Source organism: Protopterus annectens, chromosome 17.part0, assembly GCF_019279795.1.
Source record: "Protopterus annectens isolate FY-2018-M chromosome 17.part0, PAN1.0, whole genome shotgun sequence".
Lineage (NCBI taxonomy): Eukaryota > Metazoa > Chordata > Ceratodontiformes > Protopteridae > Protopterus > Protopterus annectens.
Genome location: NC_056751.1, coordinates 343341811 through 343365656, shown reverse-complemented (window position 1 = coordinate 343365656; position 23846 = coordinate 343341811). Strand labels below are relative to the sequence as shown.

Here is a 23846-nt window from a genome sequence, read left to right as displayed (position 1 = left end):
CTTCATTCGGAGTTTTTTTTCTCTCTCTCATGAACAATGCAGAATTAAAATGTGCTTTACTAGTTCCTCAATTATTTCTGTCATGTTCACCCTCTTTTTATTTCTGTTTCATATTTGTTTATACTTTGGTAACCAGGAAAGTGAACTGGTCCCAGTACCCTTTTCAGCCACGACGTTGGCAAATATTATAAGTATAAAATGAACTTGGCAATACAAAGAAAAAAGAATACTGACATAAAGACATTGACCAAGACTGCATGTGCAACACATAGTCAGTATGTGACAGTGACCAAGTAAATCACTGAGCAGTATTTACTAAAATGTATACATCAATAATGCTTAACTATACTATGTTGTTTATTATAAATAATTCATTGTATGCACACACACGCACACACAAGTGTGTGTGTGTGTATATATATATATATATATATATATATATATATATATATATATATATATATATATATATATAGCATGTGTGTGTATGTGTTTGTGTATATGCTTGCATATAATGTACTTGTGTCCAAAAGCTTGTGTGTGTATAAAATATGTGTACAAAAACATGAGTGTGTGTTTGTGTGTGTATAAAACAGAGAACTAGATTATATGTCTGTGTGTGTACTTCATGTCCTTTCAAGAAAAACAGAAATTTAGTCATACAAATGGATATATATCGTGTGTGTGTTTGTATAAAAATGTATGTATCATGTAGAATACTATATGTGGGATGCAGTACTGTGTTTAAATGCACATCTGTGTGTGTGTGTGCGCGCATTTAAACACAGTTAAGTACTTTTGATTTCTTTTTCTTAGTGTTTTTAATGCAAGGGCACATAGTAAATGTATGTTAAAATAAATTCAGCTGTATATTATGGTTACCATCAATTGTCACATTTCCTTTGTGGACTACAAAATGCTCATGCAATGTAACAATGTAAGGACTGACTCATAGTCAGTGGGAATCTCTTGGCATGGATCTGCATGCACCAGATCTACAACCCCGTCTGAAAGGATGTCACAAAAAAGCATAAAAGATACTATGAACAGTATCAGTGCACCTAGTTGATAGGGTTGCCACTTGACTCACTTTCTGCAGTTCTGGCCTGTATGTGTGTGTGTGTGGGGGGTGGACTTGAAATGGTAAATACATTGATACATTACAAGAAAAAATATTTTCTGACTTTTTATAAATGTCACAGCAATCTTTGATACAACATTTGTTATCTTAGCATGTAAACTATTATAAATAACTAACATTTAAAGCTTAGCGTTTCAGTATTGTGTTGCTGTTTATGTAAATTTGTCAGAAGAGTTGACAATTGCCTTTAAACCCCTGACTGATCTAATTGCTTTGTTTTGCTATGAAAGGGAAGTGTTAAGTTCTCCTCCCCTTTGCAGTAAAAACAGTGGAAAACAGTTCCACAACTTTCTGACTTTTTTTATATCAGCTGCTGTGTTCCTGACATCAGCAGGATTAATTGCCCATCTAAGATTGACAGCAGTAACCGACAGGGTAAACTACAGATTTAATAGTGTCTATGATATGTCATGCAGGTGGAGACAAATTTATCTGCAAAGTATGTGAGAAATTGAGTTTAAAAAAGTAGGTGGCCTTTTCCTCCCTTCCTTTGACTCCAATGCAAGGAAATAAAAGTTTTAAAACATACAAGCAGGTTTCTGGTACTTACACAATGCTGGAACCATATTGTAGGTAGCAAAGAAACCTAAAGATTGAGTTAAACTGTAGGAGAGGGTGGAGTTTTCCTTTAAGAAAATTTTGGGATAAATAATCAGCAGAGAATATTACTTATAGGTGGGGATTGGAATTTGATTTGCAGCAGTGAGGATGTAGATGGGGGCCCGTAAGGGAAAATGTAACAATAGAGGGTAGATTTTTGAAGAAAATTTAAAAAAATATTTGACAAGGAATATGTGAAGTCAGTAGTAGGAGTTTGGAGTGAATTTCCATATTATTCCCAAGGTAGAAAAAATGTGCTAGGCAAGTCTGAAATTAGATGTCACAGGAACATGTGCATTAATATTTCAGATCACTCACAAATAATAGCTAAAATAAAAATGCAGAGCAGTGACATAAAAATGAAATACTGGCGCTTTCCCACCTGTCTGCTAAAAAGAGAGGAAATTAAGGAATGGGTAGCAGAAATTATTCGGGAGGTATTAGCGAAGATTTAAATTTCTCCTGAAAAAATATAGCTAGGGAGTGAGATAAAATTAAAGTAGAGTTTAAAAGTAGGGTGGAAATAAAAGGAATATATGGTTAAGGAGCAACAAAATTATTTAGAGGGACTGGCAATGGTTAAAGTATTACAGAATAGGGGGAATCTTACAGAACAAGAAGAGGAACAATTGTTGAATGTGAAACAGAAAATAAGGGATTATCTCAATAAAATGCATGAATTTAGAAAGACTGCTACTAAGCAACTGTTTTTTTGATAATGACTCCAGATAACAAAAATTTTTAGCACAAAGACTTAGGCAACTGAAAGTAGAAAGGGTTGTTGCCAAGCTTAGGTAGACTGTAACAAGGAATATAACCAGACATCCTATAGCGGTACTAGAAATATTTCAGAAATTTTATGAAAGTCTATATAAAGCAGAGAAATATGGAAATCAAGAAAAGGTACAAATGAAAATGTTTATGGAAGAATTAAATATGCTAAGGATAGAGGTAGGTGAGGCTAAATTAAAAACAGGATAGGAAAAGATGAGCTAAAAATGGTGATATATAACCAGTCTAAAGGAAAATCCATAATAGATGGTATTCCTGTGGAAGACTGAAAGCTGGGAGGAAAGAAACTGATAAAGATGTGGAAAGTTTTGTTTAGCAGTAGTTTAAAAGGTGAAGAATTACCAACATCCTGGAAGAACATGGTAGTGGCTGTAATACCTAAAGATGATGAAGACCCTTCTGATCCAGCTTCATATTGCCCCATTTCAATTCTAAATCATGACTATAACGTATTTATGTCTATAATGGCTAAAGAATGACAAAGGTAATGCAAAAATTGATAGATATAGATCAGTGTGGTTTTGTGGAGAGGAGGCAAACATTTGATAACATTAACAGAACAATGATGATCCAGAGGGAAGCAGAATGTAAGAAAATACCACTGCTGTTAGTGGGTCTTGATGCTGAGAAAGCATTCAACAGAGTAAGCTGGGATTTTATGAGTAGGGCATTGGAAGCATTTGCATTCCCTGACAAAATTATAAGGTTGATAAAGATATATGAGGGATTGGAGGCAAAAATTAAAGTGGGTAGGGTCCTATCTGATAAATTCTGTTTGAGCAGAGGAACCAGGCAGGGGTGTCCTCTTTTCCCTTTGTTATTTGCATTATATTTAGAACCACTGTTAAAGAAAATAACAGACTCAGAAATTTAAGGCTATAATTTGTATGGTAGTCAAGAAAACTGGCTCTGTTTGCACATGATATTATTTTCTAACTGATTAAACCAGATAAGACACTTCAGTGTTGTGGAACATTTTGAGATGGTTTAATGTCTTTTCGGGATGCAACATTAATAAAAGATAAAACAGACAAGAGCTGTAAACTGTGTACCCACACCCAAATTGGTTCAGCAATACCCATATGTACAGGGGCATGATAAAATGAAATACCAAGGAGTATGGAATAAAAAGGATTTTGTTATAGCAGCTAAGGATATGTGGGAAGAGACTAAACAAAAGATAATACAAAAAGTGAGAATTTGGCAGCCCTGTGATATGGATAGCAAGATACAAGCAGTCAAAATGTTTTTAGTCTCTTTAGTTTTATATAGAGCTCAGGCATATTTTTACCATACAGAAGAGAAGTTGTGGACAGCAATTAATAAAGAGTTGAAGGATTTTACCTGGGGGGTTGGAGACGACAATAGTTAAGTGAAATAAACTGATCTTTCCCATAGAACATGGTGGTTTGAGATTGCCTGATTTGAATGGGGTATTTCAGAACTACACAGTTAATGCTCATATACATAGCACATGCAGAAAGCTGTAATTCAAAGTGGAAAGGTATGATGATGAAATAGGGGGAACTCAAGAAACAAGGAGGCACTGAGATTTTGGATGTGGATGCTTCAGGAGAATAACAATAACCATACAGAATATTATATGTATAAAGCAGCAGAAAGTATTCTAAGAACTAAAGCAACACAGGAACGGTGAAAGAAGATTATGTTGATAGGGGTGACTACAATTAGGGACACAGACAATAGGCAAGAGGGGGCTGAAATTTACTGTAGAAAACTGGCAAAGGAATTAAGGTATTTGGAGTAAATAATTAGAAAGTGGAAAACAATAGAATGGGAAGAGACCAATAATTGATTTGGACTGCAGGCTAGAGATGGTCTTCCCAAGAACTGATATCAGAGTATAGACGAAGAGAAAAGAATAGTGGGATCCTAAGTGAAAGAGCAGCACTGGTAGAGCTTCTAGAACAGAAGCTGCTGTTAAAAAAGGATAATTAGTAGTGCATATAAAATATTGCATGGTAAGTTTAAGAATCAATCAGATGAGGATAGAAAGGATTGGGAAGAGAGGCTGAATAAGCAATTCACAAATAAACAATGGGAGGGGGGCATATGTATGACTGCTAAATATGCAACAAAGTCTAGAAAATGTAGGATCTTTGCTTGGAAGTGTTTACATGGATATTTTTGTACCCCATGTAGACTCCAAAGAATTTTTCCTCAGGTAGATGGCAAATGTTGGAGGTGTGATGGGGAAGAAAGAGGTGATTGTAAACATATTTTTGTGAGTGTAATGAGTTGGCAGAGAAATTATCAGCAATACTGGGTGAGGGAAAGGGACGATCCGCAGTGGTGGTGCTGCGGTAGTGCTGTCGCTTCACAGTAAGACGTCCTGTTCGATTCTCAGCTAGAGCGTCTTCTGCATGGAGACATGCATGAATGGGTGTACCTTCGTTGAAGGTTGTGCATTAGGGCTGGCAACTCAGCACGTAAAAATCAACTGCCAATCATTAGCGGACCGGAGTTCCGCTGTGGTGACCCCTAACCGGGAAAAGCCAAAAGACACAACAACTGGGCGAGCAAGGATAAATGATTTTTTGAGCTGCGATACAGAATCAGAATTGCCTAGGTATAATAAGCCTTGCTTAGTCTAATTATGGTGGCTGCCAAAAAAAGTAGTTACTAGAAAATGGAATTCAAGTCTAAACCAGCTCTGCTATAAGTAGTGAATATAGTAACAGAGGTAAAATAACTGGAATTGGGACTTTTAGAAAGAGTAAGAGTAAACTACTTAAAAAAAGAGAGTTATGGGAGCAATACATGTAGAATAATGTTTTGGAGAAAGAATGAGGTTTGAAAGAAGGCAGGATTTGAATGAACTATGTAATGTTTGACTGACAGAGACTGGATATATTATAAGTGATGTATAATGTTTGCAACTAAAAATATGTCAGTATGGTTTGTTTTCATTTGTATAAATGTATGACTAATTTAATAAAGATGCTTCTTGTTTAAAAAAAAAAAAAAAGAATCCGTAAATACTGCTGTTTGGAAAGCATGTTTATATTCATCGTGTTTCACCATTGCAGTAATAACTACTTAGGATTTCCTGCTGTCGAAGCTCTTAACCAGCTTGAACACCACAGATTTATTCCCCTTCTCCTGGCCTGGTGAATGCCCACCCTTCCAATGCCTGTGCATCAATTTATAATGGTGATCAGCAGACACCATTTTCTCAGTTCTTTTCTTGCCATCAGAACCCAGTATAGCTTTTGTTGAGTACATTGCTTGGTCTGAAACTAGAAACAGAGAGCTGAAAGCTAAGTACTCCATTGAGCAACTTGTTTTTTTCATACCATTTATTATTATTTCTGTTAGATGTCTCTGGCTAAGACTAATGTTTTCTTAGAAAGTAGTAACAAATTCCTCAGTGGGACCTCCACACCATGTTTGTTCTGCCTGGGCACGGAGCACAATGTGCCCAGCTGTTCCATTGTGCTCACTTTAATTGACGAACCATCAAAATGTAGGGCAGTGTTGCTTGAGACCTTTTTAGAGAAAGAGCTTCAGTGGCCCACACATTCTATGGCATCCTTCAGTCATGCTGAGCTGGAGTTTCCTCTCAAAAAGAAAAGTCCAAAGATAAGGTGCCAGATGACAGCCTATCACTGTCGGATAGTCCACCAAGGCTCATGATTGTCAGTGGGGAAGATTCACATTTGCAGAACCCTCCAATGACAGAGTATGTGACCAAGGCCTCTGGTGAGATCTACCCAGAGTCCGCCATGCTGTTGGTTCCCTCAGTGTCCACTTGAGCTGATGAACTTAAGGTGTCTAATGGGTCTGGAGTCACTTCATCGACACCAGTTTGTGACTGCTATACCAGACCTACAGATGGGGAAGGCAGTATCCCCCATGTCAGAAAGGAATCCTCAGTGGATTGACACATGCCCATGATGACTAACAGCATATCCAAGACTAGACACAAGGCTAAACATTAAATGGCTGCTTCCAACTTTGTCCAGCCATGCCCTTCTGGGTCTCAGAAACTTCAAGCCTATACATAGAACCATGTCAAATTAGCTATGGGTGACATGGATTTTATGAGCTGGGGCCTGGCAGGATCCCTGCTTCAGGAATTTTTCCTGTCAGGAGGAAGAAGGATCTTTTCCTAGGAGTCTTCAGATTGTTATGATCTGTATTAATATGTGGACTGTTCACATAGACTCTGCTGTCTTTCTGTCCTGGTCCTTCTGCTCTTTTGTCTTGGTTGAAAAGCAGGAAACGACCAGGATTTAGTATGGTAATATCTACTAAACCTTAGTGCTTGCAGAAAGTCCATTTTAGTTTGTAGAAACTTAGCCCTATTCTCCATTTTTTTAACTAAAGATTCAGCTTTGGGTCCAGGCAGACATCCTTGTCAAGTGGATCATCAAGTGTTTCTGATTTAACATGATTAGGAAGAGACTGCTCTCCTTGCTAAGCATGTTTCCTGATTACGAACTGTAAAGCAGCTGCCCTGCTTGATGCCTCCACAGCATCAAAGCCATAATGTAAAGAATGTTTTGCAGCCTAAAAGCCAGTAATGCAGAGTTCTAATAGTTCTTTCTGGAGAGCAGTATTTTCCATCCCCTCCAGTCTCTGCTTCACCTGATACAGGAGAGATTCCTGGAATTTAACCATATGGAATTGGCAAGTTAAAGTTCTCATGGCTAGGGTAGCTGACATATTCACTTTCTTGCCAATTCTGTCCAGGATTCTAGCCTTTTTATCATCAGGCAAGGGAATCCTAGAATGCTGCCTTTGGATCCCATGTTTTCTGAGGAAACCACCTCAGGATCTTCCACATGGTTCTTTAAGAGTTGCTTATAAGAGCTCAGAACCCTGTAAAAATGTTCAGGTTCTCTGAAGTCAGGAGGTTGGGAGTCAGGCTGCATGGAAGTGTCTTGAAAGACATCATCCACAACTTCCAGAACTGGATAAATACAGTGGATATTAAAAGTGTACACACCCCTGTTAAAATACCAGGTTTTTGTGATGTATAAAAATGAGACCACAATACATCATTTCAAAACTTTTCCCATCTTTAATGTGACCTATAACCTGTACAATTCAATTGAAAAACAAACAAATCTGTTAGGGGAATAAATATAAAACATAAAAAAGTACAATAAACTGGTTGCATAAGTATGCACACCCTTAAACTAATACTTTGTTGAAGCACCTTTTGATTAATTACAGCATTCTGTCTTCTTGGGTACACACCTGCCATCAATTAAAGAGACTCTGATTAACCTCAAATAAAGTTCAGTTGTCCTAGTAGGATTTTCCTGACATTTATTTAGTTGCCTGCTACAGCAAAATCCATGGTTCACAGAGAGCTTACAAAGCATCAGAGGGATCACTCAGGAGAAAGGTACAAAAACATTTCCACAGCATTGGATATACCATGGAACACAGTGAAGACAGTCATCAAAAAGTGGAGAAAATATGGGACAACAGTGACGTTGCAGAGAACTGGATGTCCCTCCAAAACTGATGATAAGACAAGACAAAAACTGGTTACGGAGGCTGCCAAGAGACCTACAGCAACATTGAAGGAGCTGCAGGAATTTCTGGCAAGTACTGGTTGTGTACTACACATGACAACAATCTTCCGCATTCTCCATATGTCTGGGCTATGGGGTAGGGTTGCAAGACGGAAGCCTTTTCTTACATAGAAAAACATCCAGGCCCGACTAAAATTTGCAAAACAATACATCAGATCTCCCAAAAGCATGTGGGAAGATATGTTATGGTCTGATGAGACCAAGGTTGAACTTTTTGGCCACAATTCCAAAAGGTACATTTGGCGCAAAAACAACATTTCGCATCACCAAAAGAACACCATGCCCACTGTGAAGCATTGTGGTGGCAGTATCATGCTTTGGGTTTGCTTTTCTTCAGCTGGAACTGGGGCTTTAGTCAAGGTGGAGGGAATTATGAACCAGTCACTTTTGGCCCAGAACCTTCGGGCATCTGCTAGAAAGCTGAAGATGCGGAATATCACCTTTCAACACGACAATGACCCTAAGCATACATCCAAATCAACAAAAGAATGGCTTTGCCGAACAAAAATTAGTTTTGGAATGGCCCAGCCAGTGCCCAGACCTAAATCCAATAGAAAATCTGTGGGGTGACCTGAAGAGGGCTTTGCAGAAGAGATGCCCTCGCAATCTGACAGATTTGAAGCGTTTTTGCAAGGAAAAGTGGACAAATATTGCCAAGTCAAGATGTGCCACGCTGATAGACTCCTACCCAAGAAGACTGAATGTTGTAATTAAATCAAAATTTGCTTCAACAAAGTATTAGTTTAGGGGTGTGCACACTTATGCAACCAGCTTATTGTCCATTTTTTATTTTTTATATTTTTTGCCCTAACAGATTTGTTTTTCAATTGAATTGTACAGGTTATGGGTCACATTAAAGGTGGGAAAAGTTTTGAAATGATTTAATGTGGTCTCATTTTTTGATAAAACCTGTCATTTTAACAGGGGTGTGTACACTTTTTATATCCACTGTATCTAGAAATTTGTGCTTAGAAAAGCTAAGAAATTCACTCTTTTCTTAGATTTAGAGTAATTGTGATCCCCCTAATTAAAGGACTCCTTCATCTTGTGGAAGGCCTTTCCAAAAGAAAAATTCTGAGGTGATGAGGCTGAGGCAAAGTTTTCCCTGGTACCATGACTGCTCTGCATGTGTCTGAATTGCCCCAGTCTGCACTTTGCTGCTCTTTTCACTTTATTTATTGCACTCTTCGTTTCTGATTCCTAGCCTCTTTTATATATTTCAGTTCTGTAAAAGTGAAAACGTGACTGCATTTCTGGTGTGCGTGTATATGGGTATGTGTGAGTATCTGTATGTGTGCACATGTTCCTGTTTTTTTACTTCCCTAGTTGTACAGTGAAACATTTAACTGAAATGTTGTTTTATTGGCCTCTTTATAGCAAACTGTTATATTCCATGTATTAAATGAACAAATCAAATGTCATGAAAAGGTGTAGTAAAATCCTTCAAACTGTACATATATATATATATATATATATATATATATATATATATATATATATATATATATATATATATATATATATATTATAGCAACATTGTTTTCTGTCCAAATGCTATGCAGATGCATTCAATAGAAACCCTTTGTCCAGGCCTGCAGAGAGAACATTATTTTGTCATGTTAGGAAATTGTATACAGCATAAAATCACATCAAAATTTGAGAGGATAACCGATTGTTTATGATATATGTGACAATCCTTTTTTACAAGGAGTGGCTCTTACGAATGTGTTCTGTTAAAATTGCAGACATCGATGAATGCTCCTTTGAAAGGACATGTGATCACATTTGTGTCAATTATCCTGGAAGCTTTGAATGTATTTGTAAAAAAGGATATATGCTGTATGGATTAGCACATTGTGGTGGTAAGTAGAACATTTATGATTATAAAAAGTCTGTCATCTGAGTGTAACATCAATGATTATAAATAGTCTGTATTCCCAATATAAAGCAGAGTCATTGATATTGTATATATTTCTGTCAAAGTATACATTTTAAATATTTACAAGCATATCAGATGAAAAAGATTTTCTTGTTTTCTTACCAGGTGCTGTGTTAGGCTTCTAACGGATGAAGTGTATTTAAGCCTGTTTGGTATTGCTTTCTTTATTAGATATTGATGAGTGTAGTTTCTGGAATGGAGGTTGTGAGCAAATCTGTGTGAATAGTATGGGAAGTTACGAGTGTCACTGTCATGCTGGCTACAAGCTCCACTGGAACAAGAAAGACTGTGTTGGTAAGAAGGCTTATTACAGTATTACACATTTCTCACTGCTGTTTTGTCCATGTTTCCACATAGTCTGTGCAAAAATGCAGTTGTGCAGAGATTTAATCTAAACAAATTGTATAATCCATTTCCTCCTTTATACTTCAAACCTTGATTACCATCTTTTTTATTCACTGCTATGGAGAAGGTCATTGGAGAAAAACAGGAGATGTTTTATTAACCTCTAGGACTTTAATTACTTCTGAACTTTTCGTGCAGCTGCAGTGGGCAGCTTAGTATTTCACATTAAGGCAATGCTTTTTCTTTACTGTGTCATACTTTATTTTAAAGTTTGTCCATTTCCTTCTAGTGTGTTTTTGGTGAGTTTTGCTTTCATTTGACTGGCAGTAGTTGGCTTGAGTTGCTTTTGCTTTCTGTTTTTTCAGTGGTAGACTCTGTTTGTTGTTATTTTACTTTTCCCTAAGAGTGTTTATGTCTTTGTCTCATTTAGAAGTAGATAGACTTGTACCAAGTAACCTCTCAACTAAAGCCTTGCTACGCTGCAGTAAGAATGGAGGTGTCGACAGCTGTTTCTTAAGCTGTGCATCAAACATGCGCTTTGTCCCCGGTAAGTGTTCAACATTTCTGTGTTTAATTAAAGCTATTTTATACATTTTAAGTGTGCATTTTCATACATGAGTCTTCCTTGGCATCTTCCAGTAGAGTACTTTGATAAGAACCTCTCATTTTGCACTTTCTGGCCTTCACCAGAGTTCAATGCCTGGACCCTTGTATTTTCCCTTGGAAGAATGCTAAGTATCGGGTCACTTAAATGTACCCTTTTCAACTATTCCAGTGGTATCTGAATTGTTGGCAGAGCACGGATCAACAGTATTCCTCACCTAACTTTTTTTTCAATGTGTGTAGACTTTACACCTCCTGTATGGTGCTGGTTTCATAGGTTCATAGATTCATAGGCTGTCCTTGCGGGCCATTTTAAGCATAATTTTCATTTGGGTGCTTGGAATTACCTTTAGTGTTTAAATTAATCTTGCCCTATCAGGGACAATATTTATATTACCTCTGGTTATACCATAGGTATTTTGAAAGGTCCCTTGCATGGGTTAAAAACATTTAGGAGCTGCCTCTGTACGTTAGTAGTACAGGGAAAAATTTCCTAGTTTCCATCCATAGATCTAAGTTGTGATTGTATATAGACTGCTATAATCTTTGTTTTATGAGAATGGGAGTCTATTCCAGAGCAATTGTATCCTTTGCAAGATACACCTGTCTCTCTAACTGATTTCAAAGGTGTAATCATGAATTCATCATGTATGTTATGGCGTACACTTTTTTAGAATAATTTATTGTCTGCAATGAGTTGTGCTAGAATTAAAATAAAAAAGAAACATGTTTACTATGGTTTTATAATATTAAATTAGGTATTTTATTTATTTATTTTACATTTGTGGACCGGGATTGTCTGACTGATCTGAATGGAGGCCCGGGGAGAAAAGCTCCAACATATTATACAATTTTCATTATAAATTAGCATTAAACAGCAATGTTACAGGATTATTAGAAGGCATTAAGTAGCAATACAATGTTATACAGTGTCAATAATCAGGAGCATAGCATAACTATTTGAAGATGTCTAAAATGAAATATGTCATTAAGATGAGTATAGTTTTGGGGTTAAGTGGCTAAAAAACCCAGTTTTATCATGATGCAGTTGCATGAAGGCAAGACAATTACAGCAGAATGTTTCTCTGAGACAATTTGCTTAATAGATTTTAGAAGACAGTAGAAAGAGTAGTCAAGGAAGATTAGAGAGAGCTAGAGAGAAAAGTGAATTAAGGGCAGAAAGTAGATTAAGGTATGAGAAGTAGGGGATGTTAGAGGGAGAGTGCAGTGGCAGGACCAGTGACTTTTAAAGTGCTCTTTGATGGCTGTCTTAAATTGTTTAGGATGTGTAAGGGTCCTTATTTCTAGTGGGAGCCTATTCCAGGCAATAGTGGGGTGATAACTGTAAATGTTGCATCCAAATTTAGACTTAGGTTTATAGATTTGTAGTAGTTCTTGGTTAGAGCTTCGGAGAGGTCTGGTGGGATAATAATTGGAGATGAGATGGGGAAATTAGTATTTTCTTAACTACTTTTTCATTTCAGAATGCCTAATTGGCTATTTTTATATCCATACTTGTCATTTCATATATTTTTTTTCTGTATTGAATAAGTATTCTGTCCAAAATGTGCATTATTTAGGATTGAGTATGACATTTTAAAAATGTATATACTGTTCCAAGATTCCTCCCTACATTTCTGACTACATTTATAACCTGCCTGTAGACTTAATGAATATCATAGTTTTGAATGCGGGCTCTGTGATGTTATAAAATTTTGTTGTATTTTATTGAATTCTGTTACCATGGTGGGTCTGGTTATAGAGCTTGCCCATAGGTATTATCTATGGTGGTGTCCCTCATTTCAATGACATTCTGCCAAGCCAGTGAATGTGAATGATAATTGTGATTGGTATCTTATTTGTTGAATCAGTTTTATGATGATAAAATTTACATCTGATTTCTATGGGCCTCTGGGTCTCTTTGGAGCATTTGTGTTTGGTTGAGTACTTCCAGTTCTGGAAGGTACTGTTGATTTTAAAATCCAAGTCTTTCCACCATAATGCAGAGGTCCCTGTTTGTACTTATCAGAAATGAGTAGGCCTGCAAAAAACATTGCCATTTTTATCAGAAGACCTAAAGAAATTAGGTAGTGGCTTGAAATCTATTTGAGGTAGAGCTACTTGAGCACCCATCATTATGTATTACTCCTTTAGGCATGTGGAAGCTTTTAGCTTCTTAGTCAAAACTGGGTTTTAGGTCAAGCAAATGCATGGCACAGAGGTTGTAGACCTGAATATGCAAATAGCAAGGTTTGAGTTGCTGTTCTGCAATGTGCTGAACCTGATGAACCAAACAAGAAAGGTAGGCTGAAGGATTGAAGGACAGCTCTTAATTTTTAGTGTGATAGAGTGAGGTTTTCTGATACAGGAGCAACTTCTGATGAAGACAGAAAAGCTGCCATTGAGCAAAAAAGTGTTGCTTGAGCCAGAGTGAAGAAAGCAAATTGCTGGATAGCACTGAGGGCATGAAGGCACCAGTGGGCATCCTTGCATGTATTGCACATTCTATATGAAAAAACTATCTGGAGAGTTGAAGCATAAAAAAATACTTGCAGTTATGTTGTAGATAATGTCCTCTTCCTTCTGCTTGACTGTTGTCTTTCACTACTTTTTCAGAGAATGTGGCCACCAAAATGCTAATACCATTTGGAAATTAGGGCTGTCCCCACAAGATATTGTTGGGATGCCCAGCATGCTAGGTGGGGCAATAGAAAGAGTAAGTCAGTATGTCATTATGGTACTAGAGAGAGGTTAGATGGCCATGCTGGTGAGTGGCACAAAATGCATGTTGGATCAGCATCAGTGAAAGAATCAGTGCTGCTTGCTGTCTGATTCCCAGTATCATCCTGACTATTATGACAGTCAGCGCTGTTGTCATGAATACATCCTCTCCTGTCACCTGCAATGTTGAGAAAAGGAAATACAGTTTTAGGTATTGGTTTCTTATGGCCTCCTTATTTTTTCTATTCTTTTCGAGAGAATTAAGAGATGATGCAGATGTGTTAGTTAATACCTAGCAGTTTAGTGGCTATCTTGTTACTATTACGTTTTATATACTGCATTAGAAGGTCTTTGTTTTTCCGTCCTGGCCTCCATTTTAAGGCATACCTCTGTTGTGGCCTTAGTGTTGCCATAGACCATACTGTTGGACATAACATGGATGCTAAAATCCTTGGCTGTGATAGTGTAAGTGATCATTTTATAGAGTCAGTGCTGGTGTTATTTGGTATTTAACTAACAGCTGACTTTCATAGTCGACTACCACAATTTACTATATTTATAATTGACTTATAGGTGATAAATCAGGCCTTAAAACTTTTTTAAAACAACTATACTAAAAATATTATAAAATTAGCAAAATAATTTTGTAATATGGCATACCTTAACCCCTGCTTATGAGACTGCACCTCTTAACACCTCAGTAAGCTACTTGTAATAATTCCAGGATTGCATAACTTTGGTAATAGAGGGCAGTACCATTTTTCTAACAAACCAGGGACTCTTTCTGTTTTTGAATTATTGTGATATTGGCGTTAGTATATTCAGTTCATTTAGGGGGTACAAGTTACAAGGATCCTGGACACCCAATGCAAACATGTATTCTTGTTCCTTTAACTGAAGGGTAAATTGTGTTTTATATATTTAGAAAACGCCTTAATTGAAGCATTGCCAATGCCTGCACTAATTTATTGCTTAAGGCTGTAAGTGTTTGGGTAGTAAAATCTCGTTTTATGTATGTGCTTCCTTTTCTTGTGTAAAGTAATAGGATATATGTTTACCTTTTTGATACAGTTTATCTTTATTCTAAGCTGACCCATATTTCAGTAAGTTAAACTGTATTTGTAAAGTACAGTGTATAATGGCAATTTGTGTTTCTTCTGCAAGTTGATAAAAATCATTGCAATGAAATGCAGCCTTGTCTCTAGTTCATTAAACTGCAGAATAAAACTCCTCCTTTTACTTCTACTGCAGTCTCCACTTTGAACGTTGTAGTACAGCTAACCATCCACAATGTTAATATGTAAGGCTTATAAGTCAACTAACTTTTTTTTTTTTACTTCCTGTTGTCAAGCACCACAGCTTTAAGTAGTCCATAGTCAAATGTCAGGCATATACTTGGTGTTAGCATTATAGCATCTAGTAGCATTCTTTGAGCAATAGTCTTGATTTTTGCTCGCTTTTGCAGTATCACTTAAGCAAAGTGGAACTTGGACAACTGAATGGGCAACAGAAAATTCATCCATGGTTTGGCACCTGTGTCTGTCATGGGCACAGGCAGCCTGTAAATTGTTAATCTCCCAGTCCACTGCTTGTAAATGTTGCATCTCCTAAGCCCCTGGATACCAAAATTTGTCAGAGATTTGGGATGTATGGCTAGGCTTAGAAAGGCTCTTGTGGTCATTACCCTAGTACTCTGCTGTGAACCTTTGAAATCTCTTTTTTGATGTTCATCATATTGATCACTGCTGCAGTTGGCTTAGCTGTATGGATTATATCCTGCCAAGATGTAACAGATGGCCATCTTTCAATGCTTCCATTCACCTAAACTATCAGATAACTTGAGCTAGCTGAGTAAAAGACAAGTCGGGGGACCAAGTCCCCCAGAACATTACTGCTGCCAAGCGACAGTTGACTTGTTGCTCCTTTGCTGGGCAGATATTTTCCCTTTGGAGAAAAACCTTCCATTTTCTAAATATTGTTTGTGTTTTATCACTTTCTTTTTTGGGAAAGTTATTTTAAAGGTAGGAGTTTTATGTTTTAATGGCCTGTCACAAGACTATGTTGTACTTTTAAATGGAAACTTTTTTTTTCCTTCAGTTTGAAAGTTATGTAAAGCAACTGAAAACCATTTCTTTCATGGAAAGATTGTGTTCATTTTACTTTGGGGGGGGGGCTGACAAAGTGTTTTAAAGTGCTTTTTACTGTGTTTTCTTATAAAAAAGTGACTCTTACAGACTTGAAGTTTGACCAGCATTTGATGCTTGTCTTCCTTGGGAAAAATACACCATTTTCAACTTGACAATGTAACAGACTGCCCTTCCCACGGTCCGTCCTTTATCCAGCCGCAAAAAGGAAAAGTTAAGCAAACAACATTTGCCACTACAGCAGGCAGTAGTTTGCCTCTGCCATGGGTGGATGACTCTGCTATGGTTATTTGTTGTACCTCAGACCTTTATTCATCTTTTACCCCAGATCCCTGTGGTGTAGCAGCTACATCCAATATGGATCGGGGGTTAGCCCCATGCTCTGCAGCTGTTGGAGGCCCTGCAGTGGGCAAGGGAAAATCACTCTTGTCAGTCCTGGGAGAGGGAACAGGGGAGGTTTCCCTGTTATGTCAGAATGCTGTGCCCATCACTGGGGAAGCAGCTGTTGCCATTAATATCACAGTTGGCCCCATTTTTCCTGTCAGAAAGAAAAAGAAAACCAAACATGTATCTTCTCCTCAAATTTGTTTGGATAAGAGTAGTGTACAAGGACTTGCTTATGTTTAATTCAGGCTATTGATCCTTCTCTTAAAGTAGTTTCTGGCAAAAGATAGAGGGATTCCTCTTTTCTTGTAGAGATTCAAGATTCTGAATCTAAACAGGAAGATGCAGGGACAGATTCAGGCTTTGACCTCAGATTTCTAATTCAGACTCAGAGGAAGGCTCAGTTTCTGATTCTCTCTGTGGGGGTTTCTCTTTCTCTGAGACTGTTGCTAGAATGTTCCAGTGTTTTCAGTGGGAGAACACTGAGGTTTCTCTGTCCCTTAGAAAATGCCATGAGTTGTTACAGAAGGATTTTCTAGAACCTATATCCATTCCTCCTGTCCTGTCTACTTTAAAGGATGTGTCTTACTGCCTGCAGTTTTCATGGTAGCCAGCCAGTTGTCCCTAAAAAGGCAGATAGGATGTATAAAGTTCCTTAGTCTTTTAAAATTTTGTATAGTATTCTCAATTCCAATGCTGCTAAGCACTTAGTTAATTCCACTCCTACTCTTTCTAATAAGGATGAGAAAACTGTCAATAGGTATGGAGAAAAAGTGTATAATTCTGCAACTTTGATTTTCAGAATTTTAAATTGTCAGGCTCATTTAAAGTTTGTTCTGACAAATTATGGAAGTATGACGAATGTTTGATCTACAGATCTGATGACGTCAGTTTTCATTCTGTCCTCAACTAATGGGTTCGGATCCGAGCCCTCAGCTCCAACTCGGCCATTGTAAAAGCTTGTGACAACTTTGAACTCTCTAGCTTATCCCTTACCCAGAATGCACCAACACTTAGTACCTCAGATCTCGTTTGCCACTTACAGCAAAAAGACATGGTCCTTCGTTCTCTCGAGTTTGGGGTGATAAGTAGCTTTAAAACTTAATGTTATACCTTTAATTACTTATAAATCTCTTAGCAAAAATTTTTTTGTTAATTTGTTAGTTTTCTTCCTTACCTGTTTTCATCAAAATCTCTTGTTTTCTCATTTAACCATTAGCGGTATTTCTAGTTAATGTTGTTAGTAACTTCTCTCTCTTTCTCTGTCTACTACGATTTGTCAGTCTTCAGTACCATTGTTGGTTTTTTTCCCTTTCTGCTTTAAAACGAGCAAAAAAAGTTTTCTTCATTTAAAGTTGTAGTTCTGATTTACCATTATTGTTTTTGTTCTTGATCTTTTGGTTTTGTGATGGCTGACAAGGAACTGAGCCCGTTGGGGTTTAAAACTTGTGGAAAATACAGTCTGAAGATTTCTATGTCTGACTTGCACACTTTGTGTGTTTTTTGCTTAGGCCCTCTTCATCTCCAGGAGAAATGCACTATCTGCCATACATTTAACCCTAGAGCATTGGTAGATCACAGAAATAAACTTATTCTAAAGGGATTTTTGCCGTCATCCTTTAACAAAGATATATCTGGAACATCCAATTGAAACTCAAGAAGACATCTCTTACTTCTAGTACCTCATCTGCATCCTCCAGGTCCTCTGAAAAATCCATGAAAAGAACATCTTCGGATCATATAGTTCTTTTGGATCCTACGAAGAAGAAACAGAAATTATCTGATCCAGCCTCTTCTTGAGATTTGTCTAAGTCCAAAAAAAGTCCTTGGATCAGACGGCTTCTTTGGATCCATAGTCTATGAAGAGCAAAGATTTGTTGGCTCTGAAGACCTCGGATCAGATGTCTACCTTACCAACTCTGTCTAGAACAAGGTACTCCCCATCATTGAACCTGGTTCCATCTAGAGTGCCTTCTCCCTTTTTGGAAAGACCAAAATCTCCATTGGCTCTATCCACCTGATCATCTAGAAGTCTCTCTGAATAAGATGTATAGAGGATAATAAGAAATATCCTCTCGGCTCAAAGCCAGTCGACCCTTTTCTCAGCTCGTACGCCCTCGAGTCAGGAAGCCCATACAACCACAACTCCTCCACTACCAGTTCCTCCTTTGACTCCTATCCAGGTATCATGCCCCTCCGATCCGAATCATCCAGCACCATCTACTTCGGATCAGATGATTTTTTTATCCCTGGATCTGAGACTTGCTCTGAGCTCTTCAGTCCAGTAGGATCTGGAGAGCTCTCAGAGCCAATTCTACCCTGTTGGGTCCGAGGTGCTGAAGGTTTCAGAGCCATCTCTGCATCTCGGAGCCCCGATGATAGTCAATTCGGGTTGACTTTGGCATCAAGGCAGCTGTCCTTGGAGCAGGGCAGGACTAGGACATATAATTCCATTTTCCCTTCTTCCTCTAAATTACAGATAAATCCCAGATGTTCCACCCAGTCAGTGGGGACAATTGCCTCTTGGATCCAAGTCCTTATCCCTCTCCAGGACAGTCTGCCTTTCTGTCTGCATCTCAGACCCAGGTGGTGCTTCCTCCATTGGACCCTATGTCTACTTCTGTTCCACCTCTGTTCCTTTTATCTCAACTATCCTATTTTCAGGGACAGCCAATACCAAAGACCCAGACTTCATACCAGGGTATTCCCTCCTGTTCTGATGCTTCCCTGGAGTATCCTACGGAAGAAGTCCCTAAGAAGAGGACATGCAAGAGGAAGCATATAGATTCCTCTGAAGCTGTCACGAAGGATACAGATTTTGATGAGGGCGAGAGGTCCCCACAGTCACCTCCTGATGATGTCTCATTGGGCAACATCCTTGAGATCCTGAAACAGAGAGGTGGCTGATAGCGCAGCAACCCTTTGTCTGAGGAATCTGTGCTACTGGATGCTTTTGGTACTGGCCTATCCACTTCCTGGGTGGTCCCACTTGCTGACGAGCTCCTGGAGCTGGTCTCGCAGTGTTCATGGAAGGAACCTGACACCATTGAGCCCATTCCCAGAAAGCCATATAAGATTATGACCCTCCCCCAGAGACTAAACAGTTTTGGTCAAAAGGCCCCCCTGTTTAATGCCATGGTCATGGCGGTGGCCACCAGAAAGGAACTTGCTGACAAAAGTACCTCTGTTTATCCCCCTGACAAGGAGTTGAGGGAGATGGACAGATTCAGGAAGCGTGTCTATGCTTCAGCAACCTCTGCCTTAAGGTCTCTGAACTATTTGCTACATTTTACTAGACTTCAGAGGTATCTGATTAAGGAACATTCAGGTGCCCTTGCAGGAACCATGTCTGAAGAGGTGAAAAGTTCCATCATTTCTAAACTGGCAGCCCTACAATCGATTTCCAATTTGCCCATGAGGCTTATTTCTAATGTAGCAGAAGGAACCTCAAGGGCAGTAGGTTCAGGTGTAGCCATTAGGAGACGCACATGGATGCATTTGTGTGATTTTGCGGTCTTTTAAGTCTACATTCATCAATGCTCCCTTTGACGGCACCTCTCTTTTTTGCCTCAAAGCAGAAGATACATTGTCCAGATGTGAAAAGGATGGAAAGACCCTTTCTGCCATGGGAATACATTTTCCACCCCCCAAAGATCATTTCTTGAGGAATCAGTGAGGTGGTGGAAAGATGTGGTTCAGGAAATCACAAGGATCTTTCCAGTACACATATGGAGGGTCTTCCCCCAGAGGCAGAGGGGGAAGTTCAAATGTTTGATGCTGCTCTCGTAGCACAGGAGGCCCTCAACATCAAGGGTCTAGAGAATTGTTCTTTGGCAAACCCTTCCAGCGCTCCTGAAAGGAGGTTCAATTGTTCCCCTCTGGAGGCAATCAGGGGTCATTTGTCCCTGCACTGGAGAGCCTGGCTAGAAATAAATGATACTTGGGTGCAGAGGTTCATATCCAGAGGACATATAATTCCATTTTCCCTTCTTCCTCTAAATTACAGATAAATCCCAGATGTTCCACCCAGTCAGTGGGGACAAGCAGCCATTCAAATACAAAAGTTGATAAACAAAAGACTCATCCAAGAGCTCCCTCAGATCAGAAAGGATCTGGAACTTACTCAAGATTCTTTTTAGTGCCAAAGAAAACAGGAGACTTGAGGCCACTTCTGGATCTCAGCAATCTGACCAACTTTGTTTGGAAGACAAAGATACTCTTCGTGTTTCACTGTTGCAGTCATCACACTTGGGTTATCTGCCTGCAGGTAGCCCTCAGTCGGCCTGAATACCAGATTCTTAGTATTTCTACGTCAGATGCTGTCACTCCAGGACTGATGTCAGGTTGTCACGGGTATAAAAACAGGCAGGTGGCACCATTACATCAGTCTTTCATGCCGAGGAGCCTGAAGAAGAAGCAGTTCGCAAGTGCCTTTCGGCCGCTGCCTGAGTTTTTGTTTAAAATTGAATCATTCTGAAGTCCTTTAAAGCTAAGTACCTCATTGGGGATCCTTTTTTCTTGCTCTAACCTATGTCAGAAAAAGTTAATAATTGTCTTGTCTGTGGAAAGCAAATACCACACTGAGATTTTCGTTCCTACTGTGTCACCTGTCTAGGCCCAGACCACGACGTACCTCTGTCAGTTTTTTGCCTTGTTCAATGCCCAAACCATTCATTGTCGGGCCCTTACTGCCGCTAAACACTTTCATTCTCGATTTCCGTATTCCGAAATGGCTTCGGTAAGCCATCCGACTACCAATATTCCAAAAAAAGTAAAGATAAAGACAGAGACAGACTGCACAGGTTCAAAGCTGCTGACGACGCTTTTGTTAAGCTAGTCGCCAGTTCGCCGGTATTTAGTGAGGTGCTTTCACAGCCCCTGATGCCCGCATCAGTGGATTTGCAGGCCTCTAGCGAGACCCGTTCGGAGTCCGGTATGCTGCGAGACTCTTCTACGACTTTGAAACCGGTGGATGCCTCTACCTTGGATGGGTCCGGAGCCGCCGAGCAGGCACTGGCTTCTGAGGAAGTTCTTCACACTACCGATGCTTGACACAAACTGACTGCTTCAGTTCTGCCTAAAATAACTGAGATTCTTAGGCCAAGAGTACGCGCAAAGTGCATGCACCTGCTCCCTTGCCACAAAATAAAATGCTTAGAATGGCAGAAGACCTTATTATGCTGATTAGGGGAAGTCAGCCTTCCCCTGATAAGAGAAAAAGAGACCAGTCCCCAGCAGCTTCCACAGACCAAGAGTCTGATGACTCTGGGGGTTTCTGATTATGAAGACATGTCCTTATCTGCTTATGAGGATTCTGATGCAGAGGAATCCATTCCCTCTGCCTCTCCTCCAGAGGATTTTTCTTTTGGTGAAACCTTACATACCTTAATAGAGCATTTCCACTGGGAATGCCAAGACTATCCTCAGTCCAAAAAGAGACTCTGAGAATTTCTAGACTTGTCACAGCACAGGCTTTTTGCAATACCACCAGTCCTGGAAGTTGTTGATGATGTCTTTATGGAATCCAGTCTTATAGGTTGGTACTAGGCTATCAGCCCTAGAGCCTATACAAGCCAAGGAGGTGTTCTGCATGACATGTATTGGCAGTCTATTCCAGAGTATGGGGAGTCTCTGGGTCAGGAACCTATCCCTTCAGCATGTTTTGTTCATTGTGATGACAAGGTTTAGATCCCTGGAGCGTGTGGCTCTGAGGGATTAGGATTTCTTTAAGTGGAGCATTTCCACAGCTCAGGGTTTGACATGGCCTTGTATGATAGGCAGAGATCACCTCTGAGTAGACGATATGCCACAGAGTATAGCTGGAGTTTTTTTAGAGAGTCAGCATAGGGCATCTGCTTTAGGCCTGTGATTCTTTTAGTGAGGTATTTCTGCGGCCTTTCCAGCTGTTGCAGATGTCCTGTGAGCTACATACCAAACGGGGTATTGTACTCTATAATGGGTCTAATAATGGATGAGTACAGTGGGACAATGACCTCCTTCTTTCTGGATGGAAAGCCCTTAGTGATGAGGTGTGCCACATAGAAGGATTTCCTGACTGTTGTGGCAATGTGGTTATCGAAGGTGAGACCACTGTCCACCTGTGTCCCTAAGTCTCTCATCACACTTTCAGTGTTTAGTGTACTGCCACCTATGTGGTAATTCAGGGGTACATGTTTTTTCCCCAAAGGGGATAACTATACATTTCTTGGCATTAAGCTTGAGCCCATGGCTCTGGCACCAAGCATCTGTTTCTGTAAGGCCCTTTTGTAGAATATCCACATCATTTGGGGATTCAATAATGGCTCCCAGTTTGCACTCATCTACGAACTTGTTAGCCAGAGTCCCTTAGTGTTGGCCTGTAATTCAGAGAAGTAGATGCCAAACAAGAGCAGTCCCAGGACTGAACCCTGAGGTACTCCACTTGTCTGGATCTGGATTTGGAGTCGGCCACTTTTACAGTCTGGGTTCTGTTAGTAAGCCAGTTGGCAATCCATCGAGTAATGTAGGGATTTATGCCCAGCCTAGTAAGTTTATCTGTGATCCCAGAGTTGGGGATGGTGTTGAAGGCCTTGGCGAGGTTCAGATAGGCTGTGTGGACCGCCTTACCCTTGTCCACAGCTCTGGAGACTGATTCGAAGAAGTCAATCAGGTTTAGGAGACAAGATCGGCAATTCATGAACCCAAACTGGGTGAGGTCCAGTGTTTGAAGGTTGCCAATGTCTTTGTTTATAAGTTCCATGATAATACGTTCTGTGCCCTTGCAGATCAGGCTCGTCAGACTGATGGGATTTTAGTTCCCGGGCTCCAAGGTGGATCCCCCCTTGCGGAGTGGGATAACTGTAGCTGTGCGCCACTCAGTGGGCACGAAACCTGAGGTGAGGCTATGATTAAACATGACACTTAGGTGAGGTGCCATTTAATTTTGTAGTTCATGTAGTACACAGCCCAGGATGTCATCTGGTCCCATGAATGCTGTATTCTTAGCTTTGGAGAGTGCGGTTTCTACCTGTGTGGCCATGATTACTGGAATTTGGCAATCTTTTGGTATGGGCTCTTTAGAGTTGAGGGGGGTGAAGTTGGCACTAAATTGATCTGCCAGGATATTGTCAATATCCTTGGGATCAGTATATTTAATGCCATTCTGTTGTAGCTCAGATAAGATCTGAGCATTGCCTTTTAGATTCTTGACATACCTATAAAATGCCTTGTGGTTGTCTTTGGAATCTTTGGCAATTTTATTTTCGTAACTAGCTTTGGAGGATTTTATGAGGGATCTCAGCTTCTTACTGAGGCTGGTAAGGGAGTTTTTTGCATCCTGGGATTTTCCTCTTTTCTGCAACAGTTTCTTCCTTCTGTTGTATAGTTTGTTTATGGCAGGGACCACCAGATTAGCTTCCTTTTTTTGGAGGAGAGTATCTTGGTTCTATTTGGGATGGCACGATTCATGCAGGAGTGGATGTGCTCGTACAGTGCCTTAGTGTAGGATTCAGCAGTTGAACTTTCAGCTCCCATCTGCATGGGTGCCATGAAGTTTGTCACTTCTGACTTAAGTAGCATGAAGTTGGCTTTGGAGAAGTTTTTTTATGGAGGTTTCCTTACTAGGAGGT

The 23846-nt window shown here is 39.5% G+C and overlaps 1 protein-coding gene across 1 annotated transcript in view; it reads left to right on the top strand.

Annotated features, from left to right (window-relative positions):
• The window catches only part of LOC122791730 (signal peptide, CUB and EGF-like domain-containing protein 2), a 1774756-nt gene that overhangs the window by 1099209 nt on the left and 651701 nt on the right, over positions 1–23846 (top strand). The window contains exons 10-12 of the mRNA XM_044059635.1: positions 9849–9965; positions 10214–10336; positions 10818–10934. Of these exons, the coding sequence (XP_043915570.1) occupies positions 9849–9965; positions 10214–10336; positions 10818–10934 (357 nt within the window). The remainder of the gene's footprint in view (positions 1–9848; positions 9966–10213; positions 10337–10817; positions 10935–23846) is intronic.